The following is an 18,247-nucleotide window of genomic DNA, read 5'->3' as shown; positions in this document are numbered from 1 at the left end:
GATTGAATTAATAATTCCGAACCGTAAGCAAACACAGGCATTCCTGCTTCCAAGGCAGACTAATTGTCGGTTGATTAATCGCTTCCCTCGCGGCTGGCGCAGTGTGGACCCCGTCGTCCCCGCTGTCGTTTTGGCGGGAACTTTCTTGCTCGGTCATCTCCGTCGTCATCTTTCGGCTCAGTCGCATCGCGAGAGACGGATGCAAACGGATGGATGGATGGATGGGTGCGGTTCATCAGAATCAACTCACTGCACATGGACGCCGCTTGGGAAGTTGCATTAATCCAAGAGCGTAGTTCGTTCTGAGTTCGACACTCGTAACAAGGATAAATAGAGATCACGCCCGTGGCCACCGCTGCAAGTACGCTCATTGATGGTCCAAGCGCTTAACTTATCGACCCGATCTGAAGCCTACTTTTAATTCAAAAGCACTTAAATCTACAATTCAGAACGCTGGCAATAATGTTATTTTGCTTTTTGCATCCTCCGTTCTTCCAGCATGCTGCCAGAATGGCTCTTCTGCCATCCGCCAACAAACGGCTGCTCCAGACGACTGGCCCTTTCACGCACAGCTCAACACGGGACCAGCGCAATGGACATGCACGGCTCTCCATAATCAACTGCGTCTAGGGCGACACGTTACTGCTCGTCTCGTGCTCGTCTCGTTACTGCGCGGGCGACAGTGATCAATTGCGCAAAGGCGGGACGGGCGTGTCTGACAAATCAGGCCCCGGCGCTGGGCGATTGTGGAAGGAACGCAAAACCCCATCCCCAAAGCGTGAGTAATGATGCAGGGGAATTTTTAATGCTAAATTTGCAAGACATGTGGCTGCTGCCTGCGCTGGTGGATGATTTATGAAACGGTGTGAAGCTATTTGGGTATGTTTTTCTCTCTCTCTTTTGTTTTTTTTTTGTTGTTGGCTATTGTGAGAGAATTTTTGCAAGCGAATTATTCCACTAAACGCTCAACCCTATCTCCAGTGCGCGTGCGATCAGGCCCAGGCAGGTATTCTAACAAGATCGCTTGATCGTCTGGCATCGTCTGGCACGATTAAGTTGTCGTGCAACTCAATCCACGACTGTGACGAAAATAGCCACACCAGACACGCATAGTTTAATGGATTTGTTGCGTTTGTTCGGCTGCAACACGCATCGAGTCTATTCGCATTGGGCAAAAGGGAAGAAGAATGCAATGGATGAAAAGGGAATCCGCACGATGGTGATTCTCAAGATAAACGAGTCTACTTGAACAGCAATCACAAGACAATTGAATATCTCTGTTTTATCGGCCTACACTTCATGTCGGTTTAATATCTGCCCCAACATATCAGCCTTGCTAATTACATTCGCGTGTAATCTATCATGAGGATCAAGGTGTAGTACGCGTTTTATACAAAAAAAAAGAACGATTAAAAGAAGGTTAATGATAAATAGGAAATCTACCCCCATCACGTCACTGCCAATTACACGCGTGACAAAACGCCTGAAATCATGCAATCCTCTTAACATGATAGCCTTATTAATGTTGATCAACAAATCAGGTGTTAAATTTAATCTATTCGCGATTAAGTAGGTATTACGCTCTTTATTAAAGTCATTCTATAATTATCTTGTATAACAATATGGTTATCTTTTTATATATTCCTCTCTTGTTATCTATTTTTTCTATATCTTTTTTATCTTTATCCTTATTTTTCTCATTCTTTATCATTTCACAACCTTATATAAAAAACCGAACGAATTTCACTTGATTGGCGTGTAATTTCACAAAAAAAGGAGTTATTTAGAGTTTTTAATAGAATATATTATATTGTTTGTACTGCATAAAACATTCTAACTAAAGAGATTGATTTACTATCAAAGCAAAGAACGGAAAAAGGGAAAAACATTATTAAAACAACTCAAAAATTGGTTCATTAAAGGCATCATTTGACATAATTAGTCCGAAACTGAAGACCTAAGGTGTACGTAGGGGTTGAGTGAAAATAAACATTAAACTGTTGTGTTTGTATTGTGTAAAACTAGGAGAAAATTATTATCAAATCGATTTCAAAGGTTCTACTTGATAAGCAGTTACGTTTATCCATTGATGAATTCAATGATCTATCGTGGAATGATTTGTTAAATATATATTTCAGCTTGTTTATACACAAATGTATGGTAGAAATTAAATGTCCATCCCATTTTCACGTTCTGATCATGTTAGAAGAATAATTCACGCATCACGTAAAATTTCTGCAGCCTGCAAAACATTATTGCCAGCGATGAAACGCCTTTAAAACCCGCGAAATGCAGCCTCCCTTTTTTTGCTCTACACATTCTAGTCTCACGTCCAAGCATTTCCCAACTACTGTGCTGTTGTTCCATCTGTGTCTCCCGGTCCGGCAGCACAGCTGACGAGAATACTGGCTTCCCCAGGGGGAGGGTTGGGAAGCTGTCTCAAAAACTACCATTTAATGGATTCCATTTCACCAGAATCCGGGCGGGTGTTGATGGACCGGACTCACGATCCATCATCGCCACTTCACTGAACACTTTCCAACTCCACCCGGCGCGGACCTGTTCGCCCGGCGATGCCGAGCGATTATTTGAGTGCGTTGAAAGCCGGCACGCACATCCCACCCCTCCTTGTCTTTCCCCATTTCCGCACAGGCTGACCAGCTTCAAGAACGGAACGGATGGCAAAAATTTATCATCGCCAACCTAACGGCCGGTTTGCGCGCGGCATTCATCGTTGGCAAATGAATTTCCAACCGTCAACAACGTCATCGCGCGAACTCCAAACCTGCGGACTGTGGAGCGTTCCATCGGCGTCCTTCTAAAAGTGGTGGAAAGTGTTTTTCTCGATCGCTCAAAGGCCGGGCGAAAAATCGCTTTCCCTATTTGTCCAAGTACTGTGCACAATCCGTTCGAGTGCGTCGAAGGTTGAGAGGATCAGGGGGGTTACAGGTACTGCTTTCGCGGAAATATTGCAGTGGCTCTAGTAAATTAATTCCTTTAGGGAGTAAACATTTTCCCTTGCACTGTTGAGTGAAGGGAAAATTTAATTTACTTAATTAATTGGATAGCGGAGCAGGTTAATCTCTTCAAATTAGCAGCTTTCACCGGTCGGTACAAAGATGTCTTGGTGGAAAAGCCATCGATCAAAGTCGGTGGTGGAATTCGAGAGCAGAAACATAGACGTGCAGGATAGCGTTGAAAATTCGATGCAGAAAATATGCTTAAAGCAAGAGCATTTGTTTTTAAAGGTAAATATTTTACTCAGCTCAACATAGTTTAAATGCTTGCCAGCACTTGATCCTTTGCTCCATGCGCTCGAGAAAGTGTGCGGCTGAACGGAATGCTTGAACTACTTGAAATTATTTTACCTACCTCCGCTCCGACCTGCACCAGTGATGGAAAAAGGAAACATAAATTTTCCACACCGTCGGAAGCCCTGGCGACCCCATATCGTCGTTCCCGCCAGGACAATAAATAAACTCCAGCGCCGAGCGAGCGGAGAATATATTACTCCACCATTACACACCGCAGTGGCGAGATGCAACGGCTCGGGAAAGATGCAACCGAATCGTCCTGTGGGTCGTCGTCGTTGTGATGCGCACGAAGGATGCACGACGCTAGTGAACCATATTTCGCCCCACCCTACGTGCCTGGTGAAAGTAACGAGCGCAAAGAGCAGACAGCTCGCACGAACTTTTGTCCTTTCGAGTGAAATTGTGTAATTTGTTTACTGTAAGAATAACGCACCATCGCAGCCGGTGTGCCGCGTACTGCCACGTACGAGCGTTTCGTTCTGCTTCACTCGCCCGTCAGCATGCAAGTCAAACTGATGGCCCTTCTGGTTGGGTTCGTTACTTAAATGCGTGACTAAAAGAGGCCGTTCCATTGTAGCCGTTGCGCGGCGGGAGGTCACTGTTCGAGCGCAGAACAATTGAATTTAATTCAAGTGCTTTGGCAAAGTTTACGGCAAAATGAACGGACCGGGGGGGCTGCATTTCACAGTGTTGGTTCCAAGCCATGCCAAGAGTCAGAATCGCAGCGGTGGATGGAAGGAATGCTGTCAGCGTAATGCAATTTTCGCTGCACAGAATCAGCGAATTGCATTATTGGGTGCAATTGTTGATCTTGTGCAAAGTTTGCCTTCATCAAGCATACACACACTGGTTGTTGGTGGAAACTGGATCATATGATTAGGTTAAACATGAATGTAAATTAGTTTGGAACATTTAATTAACGAAACTTTTCTCGTTTATCAAGGAAAGCATTAGTCAGTTTTTATTAAAATTCTAAAAAAATAGGTAATGTTTTTGACGATCGAGCAATTTTTCCATGACTTCATAATATTGCAGGACATTAAACCCTTTCTCCAAAAATGGTAAGAAGATATATAAGGGTCAACAAGGTGAAATAAATAATGAAAACGGTTGATTTTGATTACAGGAAAAAAAAAACTGATTCACACCTTTCCAGTACCCAGCTTCCGGGGCTAGTTACAGCCGTAACATAATTACTTCTTCAGCAGAGGAAGAAGCATTACAGCGCGCTGAGGGCAGGTTTTAATTATTCAAAGATAAATGCCTACCACTTTATGGAGGGGGATGAACTTGGGTCGCAGTTTTTCTTCGCTCCCTGCCGCAAAAAAAATCATATTAAAATAAATGACTTTTTTTCAGCCTCCTTTTTTGTTACCTTTTCTGATGTTTACACCTTTCCCGCTATACAGGCATTGCTGACTTTGAGCAATGTCCCGTCAGAGCAGAGCATGTGTGTGGGTGTGTAGCTATCTCTTTTGAGGTGTCCATTCCTCACACTTTTTGACACTTAACTAATTTGCAAGAAAAAAAAAAACTGCAAACGAATCACCTCCGTGACGGGTAACAAATTGTCACGCTGCATGCGTTCGGATCGTGTGATGCAATTCCCTCCAAACGCTGCCCTGGTGGTGATTCATCATAAATCATATTCTCACGTGCAACGGGCTAGCTGCTAATCACTCACACTCAGGCGAGTCAGTTGTGCACCCGGAGTGCATCGCTGCCATGCTCAAGCCACCATATACAAACCGTGCTCGAGCGGTGCGCCTAAGCGATCCTGTTTAAGTGTGGTCGTTTCAATTAAAACGTCCATTAACTTCGCTTTTTCACCTTGGGAGGAGTGGGCTGCTGCATGGTCCATTTAGTGACCGGAACGGACACCACTCAACAACTTAGCACTGAACACACGGCGCTTTGTAAGGTGATGTGCAAAAAGACGGGACGCCTAAAAGTGTTGCCATTGCGTGAATGATGTTTGCGATTGAACGAGACAAAAACCTCCTCCAAAGAAGTGACTTTAACAGATCAATGAGAAGAAAACGTTACTTTAAATCGGTGACCTTCAGCAACACTGAAATGCGCTGCTGTTGACAATTAATTTACAGTGCTACTACGCTGCTTCACATTCCACCCGGCACATGGGGCACATTTAAACGTCACCGCGAAACGTACCATTTATTGAATGAATTTGATTTATTTCTGCTTCGTTCGCTTCCCAGTAAGCGAACGCCAGCACTCCATCATAAAGCCGACATCATGCTTAAGTATCTCCATTAATTAGGGTTGATTTATCGGGGCCATATCGGGGGAGCACGGGCGCCCGTTTATCCGCCATCCACCCGTTTTACTTATCGCACAGCATTCCATTCTTTTTGGAGAAATCATTCTACTACGTTTGCCTTTCTGAATTCTCTGTTCTATGTCTCTCTGTCCTGTACATTGCGCGCAGGGTGTTTGGAGTGAGAGTTTAGATAGGTAATTATATCGGAAGACATAAAAAAAAACATGATCAAACCAGCTGGTACTACCTTCAGTGCAGTCCAATCTGCCTTGGCTGCGAGATGTGTTTAGGGGGAAAATTAATGTATACCACTTAGAAAAGTATTCCCGCCCCTGCCTGCCCTTGGTTGGGTTTGATGCAGTTGGTCCCTTACTCCGAGTCCGAGTGAAGCAGTTCGATAAGAATGCACTCAAACCCATATGTACTTCCTGCTTCGATAAGTTTGAAACGGGAGAGAAATGGAGAGAAAACATTCCAGCTTAATTCGCTCCAAAAATGGGATGTCTGTTGGGGGCACGATTTAAAGTTCTTAATTACAAGCCGTACAAGTTTGCGGGATAAGATAGAGAAAACAATGTTAAACAATGTTAACAATGCTTAAATAAATGAGCCAATGGAAGAGCAAGTTGCTCGCAATGTACTTTGTACAGGATGAGTTCTAATGTAATGTGCAGGAAAGCGAACAAATGGAGTATTGTGTAGATGTCCGGGTCGCTATACAGACGGAAAAGTATCAAATCTACTTTCCTTTCACTGAAGAAGTGGAGATAATGGCTTACGTTGAACAAAACTTTTCAAAATCCAGTGTACGAGTCCTTGCATCTTCAATACTAGAGATATCTTCCCTGTCGTTCTTTTATAATAATTGAAAAACATAAATCATTTTCTGATTGTGACACTCAAGACAAATAAGGGCAGATCATTCACCGAGTATTGTGGAGAAGTTTTCTCCACAGCACCTATTCCCTCAGTTCCTCGCATCACAATATGAATACAAAACACCCGCATATATGGGTATTTCCGCAGTAATCGCAATCCCACATCTGGATATTGATGGGGAGGGGAGAAACTTTCACTTTGCTTTATTGTTCTTAACCGACTGGGAATGTTCAGATTGAAGTATTTATTTCTCCAGCTCAAACTCAAACAATGCCCCCCAAAACTCTGCTGTCTGTTGTGATGCTAATGCCATCGAACGAGGCAAGCAATGAATGGTTCATCAGAATCTTCAGGCAGATGGTCTGCAAATGCAATCACTACACCTTCCAGCAGTTCCGATGTTCTGATTATCGCTCCCATCTCCCCTGCATTGCTGTCTATTCTGACAGTTGTATATCTGTCTGTCTGTACACAGACACACATACAGAGACACTGACCAACCTGCATCGAGACAGGATTATGCTGCTCCTACTAATCACCCGCTCTTCACGTCACTCTCAGCTCAAGCAATCACGCCAAAGGATTTCCAGCGAGTGCAAAAAATATGGCCGAGCTTTTCCCAGATAGGAGCTTTTCCATCCCCGAGCCCCTATGAAAACACCCCTATGTGTATGTGTGTGTGTGTGTTCCGTATGGTATAGGGTTTCTTTCACCATTTGCCCCGATAGGAACCAAATCTGATAATACGTATGGACTGGCACGTACACGGTAGTCTAGGGTACGGTACACCGAGGCCAGAGAGCGGGAAGTTCACCAGTCAGCTTATGATAATTTCATGCGAACCAGTCTGGGCAAAAATTGGACGGTACCGTCTGGGAGAGCTATTTATTTGGCTCTTTTCTTCCTCGCTGCTATTCCTGCTCTTTTCTTCGAATAGGAAACCTATCACAATCTCAACCGAGCGGGTGGGGAAAAAGGATGATGGGAAGCTATCTGGATTGACTGCTTGCCGAATCTTCACACATCGGAAACGTGTTGCCAGCTGGAAGCTGGAGGGGAAACGGAACGGCTCGCCTTCCCATTTGGAAGAAAAGGTTTCAACATTCAGCCGTATGCTACCACACCCATACCATGGTGTGCTGTTTCTTAGTAGGCCATTTTCGGCCAAAGGATCAAAATGGCCTGGCATGACATGCCGAAGGAAAACCATAGACTGGAACGCACGGAAAAAGGTCCCCCACTCCCACTGTGTGCGTTTCTTGAAGGAGCTCTGCTGGTGACCCTTTCTTGACAGAATGTTACCATGCGTGGGCACCGGATGCAAGGCTTGTTTATGGTTATTAATAGATTATTAAAGGAAAATGTTTGCAGCTGGGTTACACCTCTTCAACCTTAGCAAGGAGGTGGTACGGGGTTGTAGGTTGTTCCTATGAATCTGTAACCATTTCAAGCCCCCTCACCTTTAAACACATAACTCGCTAAGGAGACACAAATTCTTGATATGGAAAGGCCCAGGTGTGTAGGATCATGATCTTGAAAATATCTCTGTATTTTATTGCAAAAGACATCTTCGTTCTTCTAACGGAGCTGTTCCAAGAAGCGTAATAATAACGATATCTTCTTATGGTTATTTTCAGATGACCTTGAAAGATATTCAGAGCAATACACAACAAGATCTTGGGCCAGGGAAGGATTCTTTATGTTGACATCGTGCGTAAAATGGACAGCATGAAAGAGCTGCTTAAGAATCTTACAGCATGTTTTCTGGGAAGCTCAGCTTAGTGTCTGTAAGGTGAACCTTGATATAAAATGAAGATTTGAGGGGAAACTTTTCTTAGAGAAACTAACGTAACGAGTTACAGTGGAGCATTCAAGTGTTGAAATATGGCATCTTTTGACATCAGCATGAAGTTATAGCTTAGAAAACCTAGGTTATATTTAGGCGAAATATATAATTTTGAAGAATCTGCAGATTACAGAGACTTTACACTACACCAACAATTGGTTGAAAGGACAAGCATTGGACAATTGATCCAACTTATTCATTAAAACCATGCAAACCTGCTATATGATACAAAAAAAGTTCTTCCCGATAGTAAAAAAAGAGATTCTTCAATAAGATCTCTTCAGCACAGAAAATCGATAAACTTCTCCGCCGAGCTTTATCCAATACTCTCCCGCCAAAGCCATAATCTAACCAAGTACCAGGAAAAGAAACCACCAAAACACTACCAACATCTTATCTTCAATCTGCTGCAGCCTTTTCCTTCCCAACGACAGCATGAAAAGCCAGCAGGCGCTACGCAACACACCTTCATGGCGGGCGGCCGGGCGGGGGAAGATGTCGGGAAGTCGGCCTCCGTTCGTGTCGTTGTAATTTATGTGACAAGATTACATGCCCGCATAGAAAGATAATTTATTAATTGGTTCAATCGCCAATGTAAAGCAAAAAAAGCGGCCCCAGCTTGTGGCCCTGTTTTGAGGTGAAAGTGTTTTGGCCATCGGTGTGACGCGATGAGTGTTTAGGTGACACGAAACGCGTTTAGAATCGTGATATCATGCTCGTGGCCGGTGGGAATCGAAACTAATCGCTGCATGTTGTGCACCACGATCGCAAGCTTTGCTCACGTGTTGGTGAGACAAAATGGGAATAATTTATGGTCAGGTTTCCCACTTTACAGCATGATCGTTTTGCAAACGAACCGTAGCCGAAGGTGCAAGCCGTAGGCTCTTTGATAGCAGGAACCAACGATCATGCGTTTGCAAATGCGTTATTAATTGCGACTGACATTGGGTGCTAAGCGCAGTTTAAGTCGTCAATGGTGTGCTTTCATCGTGATAGTGGTCCACAGCAGATCGGTTGTATCAGATTTCAGCATTTAGCTTTACAGTAACACACACATTTCAGCGAAGTTAAATTGTAACAGAGTAGCTGGGTGGTGAATGATTGATTGGAAAAGGGGAACAGGCGCTAATATACTCAGCCACTTACCATAAACTTGCCGCTAGTGGCCAGGGCTGCCATCGTGGTCTTGTCCAGTCCGGTTGGGCCCAGGTTGCGATGTTTGTTCAGGCCCAGCACATACTCTGTCCGGTCCATCATGGTGGTCGTCGCCGTCGTCGGTCGTCCGTTTGCAATCGCGAGCGTCACGGAGGTGGCAAACATTTGTGTCGGAATGTACAAACCGGGGGATAGACAGGAGAGCTTTGAGGTGCTTCGTGAGACACGCGTTCGTTGCACTTGATTCACAACCTTTTTTTTTTACTTGTTTGAGGAAATAAGGACCGGAAGGAACATCGATTGATGTGGAGAAGGGAACGGAAAGAGGACTTGCACTTGCAAACTTCAGGAAATTGCGTGCGTGTGTCGTCTCCCTTCACAGCATTACAGCGCTTCCAGTTCTCGAGGCTTGGATGACGGCAACAAAAATCATTCACAGCGATGATGGTAAACTATTGCGAGGTTATGACCGTGCACTGGATCGTGATGGAGTACTGGGAGGAAACACACCAAAATTTTGAATAGTGAAGAATGACCACACAGACACACAAAAACACACTTGGAACCGAACCTGACACCTTTCGCTTCGAACCGGCGATTCGTTTGCGGAAATAATATCACATTTTCACAGCAATTATTTTAACCTTTCCACGCCTATGGTGCGATCGAATTCATCGTGCTGATACTTTGCCACACATTGCCACTACCAACACTTCCAACACTGCTTGCCCCCTGTGCTTGGTGCTACTGTACAGACCTGATGTACTGTAAAGAAAGGTGTAGATAAAGATAAGACAATTAAAAAGATCTACCAACATTAAAGACGAATGACTTTAAAATGGAAGGATTTAAAAAATCTATTTAAAATCATTGTAAATACGTTCGAAAAATATGTCCTTTTCCTAATGAAAACACTTCAAGAGCACTGAAATAACACACTGAGCACGAAGACGCTACGCTATCGCTTAAAACTCGCCCGCCCTGGCACACTGGCAAGAAACAGCTCCAAAAACTTTTCCATTTACTCCGCACATGCCTCCTGTCCCGCAACTTTATGGAGCTGCAGTGAAAGCGACCCTACGTCGAAAAAATCGAGGTTTTCACCGTCACCATTACACCACGTACACTACACTCTGCCAATCCACTTCCACGTTGCCCACTGATGCTGTCAAAGGTTTCAAAATTTCGCAGTGTATTGATTTTCACTCGGACATTCTGCGACACTTTCACCACCGTCATATTAGCAAAAAAGACAACACTTCTTCTTCGGATGGAGTTTGTTGTCTTGTATGTGTGTGTGTGTGTGTGTGTGTTTAGTGGAAAATGTTGTTTTCCCTTCGCCTTTTTTTGTATGTTCCTCGTTACTACAACAACTTTGAGCTGTTGGAATTATTGTTCCAAACCACGTACCGGGAGCGACACGAAGCCCCATACGTGCCGTTGTAAAACACCCATACACACACAAACACATATTTGTACTGCAGTAAACGTCAAATGACACTGTGTCTTGTCTGGTTCTACAGTTCTTCCTCGATGGCAAGAAGCCTTGCCTGTGGTCTGTGTGTATCATTTTCATAACTTTATGAAGCCCTCTTGCTTTTTCCTCACACTGCGATAGTTTTCGTTGCCACTTTTGAACAAGTCACTCGACTCCTAAGTTCCTTCCTTCCGAATGGTTCGGTGTCGTTGTTTTTTTGGTGTCACTTTTCTTTCGATAATATTTTGCAATCCTCGGCAATGGTTTGGTGCAAAAGAGCAAAAAAGCAAGAAAGAAAAACTATCTGATTACTACTGAACGCTTTCAGTGCTCGGCTCCACACCGTCACGGGACAGGAGCAAGTTTTTCCATTCCCATGATTGTTTTCTTTTCAATCTTGACGCCCGCCGTCTCATCGGTGGATTTAATTTAACCGTTGCTCAAGCGACGGTTGTTCGTTGACCTTCTCGCGCCAAAGCGGTTCGCAAAGGACTGCCGAAGGTCAAAAATAGGTAAATCTTCATTAGCATCGAAATAGAGCCCTTTTTGGATGTTGTTATCTCCGACCGGTTGGACGTTCGAGTGCTGGCACTACTGGCTGCTTGAAGTGCTTCCACGCGGGGGACCGTCCAGACTACGTGTTTCGTGTTTGAGTGAAGAGTCTGTGCGAAAAACGAAAAGAAATATGCAAAAACCGAACCTGTACAAACTTCAATGGTGATGAAGTGCTGTTTCGTCAAAAGGTTCTCGGTTTTGCTCGTGGCAAAAGAATGATTACAATTTTGAACGAGCCTGAGCCAGCCGCTGTTTGATCTTGTCGGGAGAACGTGGTGGTGGAGTACTGCTGAGATGGGATTTCATAATTTATGTAGTTTGACAAAATGAGCTTTCAGGTCGTGTGATTGAACCATTCCATAAATAGCACACCGGTATCACGGGGGAAATGGAGGAGTAATAATGTCTTGACAGTATTTTTGAGCTAGCGCAGAAGTGAAGATTGATCTATTTTTGGAGAATTTAAGAATTTCAGCTTTGAATTCAGTGGGTGCAATGAAGTGTTCCAAGTGAACAAGATAATCATAAACTATTTATTAGGTTTATTTTCCAAAAAACGTTCTTTTTTTATTTATTTATTTGAATTCCACGTTGTGTTCTTTGTGCTTCATGCAATTTCCAGTATGACGCTAACTGTTCGCCCCAAACCCGTCTCATCGAACGTCCCACGCAACTTTTCAAGACCCAGACATTTTCAAGAACCGAGCTACGACAGGCTTTAAAGCTTTCATCGATCTAATTGAGTCGCTCAGTTTGGCGCCTGGTACAGTCACACAGTTCTGCAAATTATGAAATTATCCTCAACAACGTCGCATTTAAAAGAACCGCTTTGTACCGTCCATCTTCCCTTTTTCATACGATTCAATTGCAATCCACACACCGAGTAATATTTTAATTACTCTCCTGTTTTTTTTTGCTCTCCCCTTCTACGGTGCGCTGTGCTTTTGCTGCACTGACTGTGACTGACTCTCAAGCGACGCTCATTATTGTGAGGCTTTTAAATTTTATTTCCTTTTTGGTATTGCTTTATTTGTGCGTCAGGCGGGGATGGAACAATTGGTGGCGGCAGAGTCGCTTTTATGGCACCCTACCAGCAAATAAACCGTCAACGCTTCAAAACATTATCCGGTGCGGCACCACCACGATCGATATTGGATGTGCGAGCAGATTCAAAACGCTGTACTGTAATGTTTGTTACCCAAACAAACCGTTTTGTGCAATGAGTCTGGTGATGTGCATACTGAATCAAACTGAGCAAATGAGTGAATTGGCAATTAAATAATGGCGAAGTGATTCAGCTGTCTGCACCAACTAGAAGCCGTTTAATAATGAATTTAATTGAGTAAAATTACTATTATCCTGAGTGATTCATGCAAACAAGAAACTTACTATTGCTGAAATAAATCATTTGTGAGATAAACATCTCTTTTGGGAGGTTCAATTCAATTCATTCAACTCGCCAAGCCAAGCAATAACTCATTCAAAATGAATTTAATGATTCATGAGTTAAATAAATTCTTTTGAGACTAATTCCGATGTGTAATCCAACTCTTAATTGATTAGCAACACTTTCACATTGAATTGAGTCACTCTTGTGTGTCATGATACTCTCTAGCCCGATTCATAACTCACTTAAATAAATTCAATTCAATCGTGAGTTAAAAAACACTTTCAACATCATTTCACTCTCTGCATAAACTATGTAACTCGCCATGCTAGCTCATCCACTTTGATTGAATCCACTGAGCAATTGAGCGGTTATTCCCATCACTGCTTACACTCGAGCTACATCAGGTAGTACTGCGGTGCAATTAGCGAGACAAACATTAAATCCAGTCTAATCGTAAAATGGTAATGATTTAATTTATAGAACACTGGAAAAACTAGCATGGCGCGTTCTAAAAGGTGAGTCGTTCTTGTATCGCCTTAGAAGGTTTGAATTGTTCATTAACTGCTTTAATAATAGTTATTACTTTGCTTGCACAGCATTCAATCCTGCGCACACAATTTCTTGTGTGACTACATCTTATACTGCTCCTCCAACATAAACATTGTTGCAAATTGGTCGCCATTTTTCTTTCCGCGCTGTGTTTATCTTTGCGATAACACTTATTAATTAAAAATCGATCGCTGTCGGTTTCAATCAGCCCGATAATGGTAATGCCTCTGCCAAAGGTGTGAACCAAAAAGCACATCCCATAAAACGCCCCAATCGATTAGCGATTAACTGTACACACCGTTCACTGACACCGTTATGCCAGGGGAAAAAGGTTGAGCGCTTGTTTGCATTACGCCACCACCATCTAAACGGCACCTTTCTGCTAGGTAAAAGATGAGCTTTTCGCTACCAGCGGGAAGAAATCGCACACGATTAAAGCTATTTCCCTTCACGCATAGAAACGGGGGTTGCAACACCATTGATCATAACCGATCCTGGAAGAAGAGGGGCAAAACGCGGGAACGGTAAAAAACTAATCCATACACACTAACCTACGCAGAGGGCGAGCTGTCCAAGCCGATCGTGCCGTAACATAAATAATATAGCAACACCTCGCCACCCCTCACGCGGCACGGTAACACGCCACCCATTGCGATCCTTCCACCCCTGAGGGCTATGCAATCAGCATCGCGGTGGTCTCACGATCGTTCAGGAGGCGCTTCTTTTCGCTACGCTCTGCAAGATTCTGCGGCAGCAAACTTTTAACACCAAACCGCCCATTTCATTGCGATTGATTTAAGCCTCGGTGGCTCGCTGCTTCTTGCTGTGGTCTGGCCACATTCTAGCGAGTGCAAAACCACAGCAAAGCCGCAAGCAGCGGCTTCGGTAGGGGAAATATGCCGGTTAGGCCGCAAATTGTGATCATTTGCCACAAAGTATCTGTGTCCGATTGGGACGGTCTGCCATCCCGCAGGCAATGTATCGGATTAAGCGCTCGGTTTGCAGTGGGAGCAGAAGGTACGGGAGAAGCTAATTTCGATAATTCGAAACGGTGCCGGTCATTTTTCGCACCAGTATCTGCAGGCAGAGCGGTTGCGTTGGCGAAATGGCGAGCGCTGGTGAGGCGTTGGGGCACCTCTTGGGGCAGGCAAGATTTATCAGTTGACAGTTACGTCATTTGCCATAATCGTTTCTTAGTGGTTTATGAATGGATTGAATTTAAATGGTCATGCGCTTCCGTGTACCCGGTTAACTGCAGCAGCCGTGTGAAATGTGACAAATCGTGTCGCTTTGCAGTCGTGCAGCAGTGGGATTTTGAAATATGCCCCCAGTGTAAACCGTTTTGAAGTGTGAACGATTGTTTTTTTTTGCAGTATGCAATGCGTGGGATGTTGGTTGTGCTGTAGATGGAAGTGTTTGGACAATGAATTTTAATAAAATGATTGCCACCCAGAACGCAAGGCGATTTCGAAATGAAAACCAATATAATACCGTCTTTTTGCGTCATTCTTGCTTGTGGCTGATATAGGATAATTTGCCAATTGTTGCACTCTACCCAATTATTGCACACCGCGTATAAATTGTTGTTTTTTCCACATATTTACAAAACTTTGATAAAAGCTAGCATTTTTCCTTTAATCTTGAGCATTTTATCCGCATACTCTACTATTTTAGTTTTTTTTAATAGCACTTTTCCGATTTTGTAAACACAAATGAAAATTTTTGTCTCATTTCGATCAAAACGAATAAATTTCTTAGCTAGATTGCTGAGAATTGTGCCTCACAAAATAAGGTTTATTTCGCCCTGTGCGATAAGCGTGCGGCAGCAGCTGCAAGATCGTTACTTATTTTGCGGAATTCCGGCTTGAACCAAATACAAACGTATAATGTAACAGCGTTTCGTATTGTTCTAAACACTATTCGATAGAAAAACATTCAATTTAGGACTCTTTTTTCATCGGTTTCAGTGTATTGGAAAGTCTGCAATAATTGGGTTCAAAGTGTGCAATAATAGAATTTGGAGTTATGGAGTTTTTAATATCCACATAAGTCATTACTTCTGCAGTAAGTAAGAAAAGTAAATGGTCATGTTAACAAATTTTTAAGATTTCAATAAAACTCAAAGAATTGTGTTGAAAATTATATTTGCTGTGCTGTAAGAGAGGATTATAAGTGGTTCACATGGGATTTGATACATGCCCATGCTAATAGCGACACTAAGAAGCATGGACGCCTGTCAATGAAACCAACAGTGCGTTGAATACTTTTCACGTTAAATCGTTATATGATTCGTGTCCCAACTAGACATGGGCAAAATGAATCAGAACTGAATGATTCATTCCAATCTTTACACTGAGTGAACGAGTATCGCACCGCCAGATAAATGGAAATGATTCTTCCGCACGCTAGCGGTGCGGAATTGATTCTCCGTGCGGACGCTCTCCCTGTCGACTATGAAAGTGTGCGATACATCTCCGCACGCTAGCGGTGCGGTATTGATTCTCCGTATGGAGAGACCGATCATTAAAGTGTGCAACAAACCACCGCACACGGTGCGGAGTTCATTCTCCTAGTCAGAAAATCAGCATGCTTTTTCGATCTGATAGTGTGTTGACTAGAACGAGAAAGCTTCTGTTATCCATGTCTTCTTTCCCGTTCCGCATGATAGCAATACACTCTCGCTCTAGTAGTTTTTTTTCACCAGACCGAAACTGCACGTAATTTTCTATATGTTTCAAGCACCCCATGTCGGCTTTGAATTTATGAAGAAGATTCTCCTCATGGACTATAGTTAACACAGTTTTTTAAACTGTACGATTAATTGAATGAGTGTTATGAATCCGTTGTTTTGAACGGCGATAAAGTTACATTTTTGTAAAAAAATGCTTTAAACGAGTAGAACACAAAATCAATAATGATATAAGAAAATAAAACAAATCGTGATAAATTTAAAGTTTAGTTGAGCATTAAAACAACTTTGATTTCCTTTTTCTATGTTTGTAAATGTAACTTTATAAAAAAAATAAAATAAAATTGGGTGGATATTTTTGCAGCATAAAATCGATATTTAAAAACGTACCGCACCTCAGGCGTGCGAAAGAATTACCGCACGCGTTCAGTTCATTTCAGTGAGTGAACTGGACCGCACCTGATCATTAAAAAGAATCATTTTTCCCATGACTAGTCCCAACGATATCATTGTAAGTCATTTGGAATTTAAGATTTCCTCCTTGATTATGGACCACGTTTCTGTCAAAATAAACATTTTTTTTTAAACCAAGCATCAAATGAATTTAATAAGCATGTATTTATTTTATGATATTACTTTAGCTGTTCAAGGAACATCTTTTCTGTACTTATAATGACAAATTCACTATGTTTAAAGACAATCACCGAGGAAAACATGAGTTTTGTTGTTGTAATCTTTTGAGGCGACAATTAATTATGAAATCCTTAAGTATGAAAATATGTTAGTGTTCTTCAACCATTATTGGTATATTTATCCTCTTCATCAACAACATGCTTACCAACTTTATAGCAATTATTTTGGGTAGTGATATAGAAATTCTCATCCCAACATAATCCTCATTTATTGCAAAAGGACTGGCACTTCAGTGGGCCTGGTATGATACATGACGACCTATTCATAATGCGAACCTAGAACAGCCTAGACGCAAGAAAATATCAAAACACACACACACACACACACACAAAATAAATAAACAAAAGATAAACATCTCACAGCTTCAATCAACCCGTCCGCCTGGTGCCATCATGTCCCAGCCAAACGCTCCAAACGTGCCAGTGCCAGATTATTAAGATTTCGCTTTGGTCTGAAATCGTTTTGAGAATGAGTGGGAGACACAAGGAAATCCTTCCCCATGCACACGTGTATGGAGAAACTTTCCTTCCTCCACGCCGTGACACATTTATCAAACGTCTTTATTTGGCAGCTGTTACAGCGAAATTGTTTCTCTTTTTTTTCGGTTGGGTAAATTCGGGGGCCGTTTTACATGTTCCATGTGCCCTGGAGAAAGAATAATACAATTTGTCTATGGGTTATGGTTACACCGGAGTCCGCACACCACCTGAGAGCGCGGTCTATTGGTACGCACGCAGTGTATGAAAAAGGGGGTGCGTTTGTTTCGCTACCAGATTTGACTATTTATTTCTATTCCCTTCCCGCCATGATTGGGGCACGGAGCAGTCGATTGTTACACCGAGCTAGGTAGGTGTTTCTTCACGACGGGGATAAAGCTCCTTCCTCCTGCACTCCAAGAAGCAAAGGATGTTAAGGGCGAAATTTACGACATCCTCCCGTGGTCGTTGTGTGAAGCTCTGCAAACGTAGCATTAAAGTTCTGCTAAGCTCTTTCATCTCTCCCTCAATACACCACTCCAAAACCAACCAACCTTCCGGTACGGAGTACTAAGGTTCTGCGTGTGTCGTATATAGCCCACGCCTCCCAACGTTTGAGAAGTTTTGGGCCGCAGCAGCGGGAAAAACTGCCACATTTGCCCCTTTCGTTTCAGCAAAACGAAAACTAAATAAAAGCTCAGCTGTGTTTATGTTTCGTGTTGTCCTTCCCGACGGCGGCTTCGGAGTGTATCTTTTCTCGGCCGCCCCCAAGCTTCCGGTTTCGAGCTGGGCTGTCTGTGTGCACTTCGGAGCAGCGTCAGAACCACCACGTAACCACCAAGACGTAACCACAACTTCTGTTTAATATTAGCATAAAGATAACGATCACTCTCTTCCTTCTTCCCTTTGCGCTCAGCCTCTCTCTCTCTCTCTCTCTCTCTCT

The 18,247-nt window shown here is 43.0% G+C and overlaps 1 protein-coding gene across 1 annotated transcript in view; it reads right to left on the bottom strand.

Annotated features, from left to right (window-relative positions):
* Positions 1-18,247, bottom strand: part of LOC120900285 — a 100,238-nt gene that overhangs the window by 68,754 nt on the left and 13,237 nt on the right. The window contains exon 2 of the mRNA XM_040307078.1: positions 9,467-10,240. Coding sequence (XP_040163012.1) covers positions 9,467-9,640 — 174 coding nt within the window. The 5' untranslated portion in view covers positions 9,641-10,240. The remainder of the gene's footprint in view (positions 1-9,466; positions 10,241-18,247) is intronic.

This window comes from Anopheles arabiensis, chromosome 3, assembly GCF_016920715.1.
Source record: "Anopheles arabiensis isolate DONGOLA chromosome 3, AaraD3, whole genome shotgun sequence".
In the NCBI taxonomy this organism is placed as follows: domain Eukaryota; kingdom Metazoa; phylum Arthropoda; class Insecta; order Diptera; family Culicidae; genus Anopheles; species Anopheles arabiensis.
Note: the sequence above shows the minus strand (reverse complement) of the source record. Positions and strands in the feature narration are given on the sequence as shown.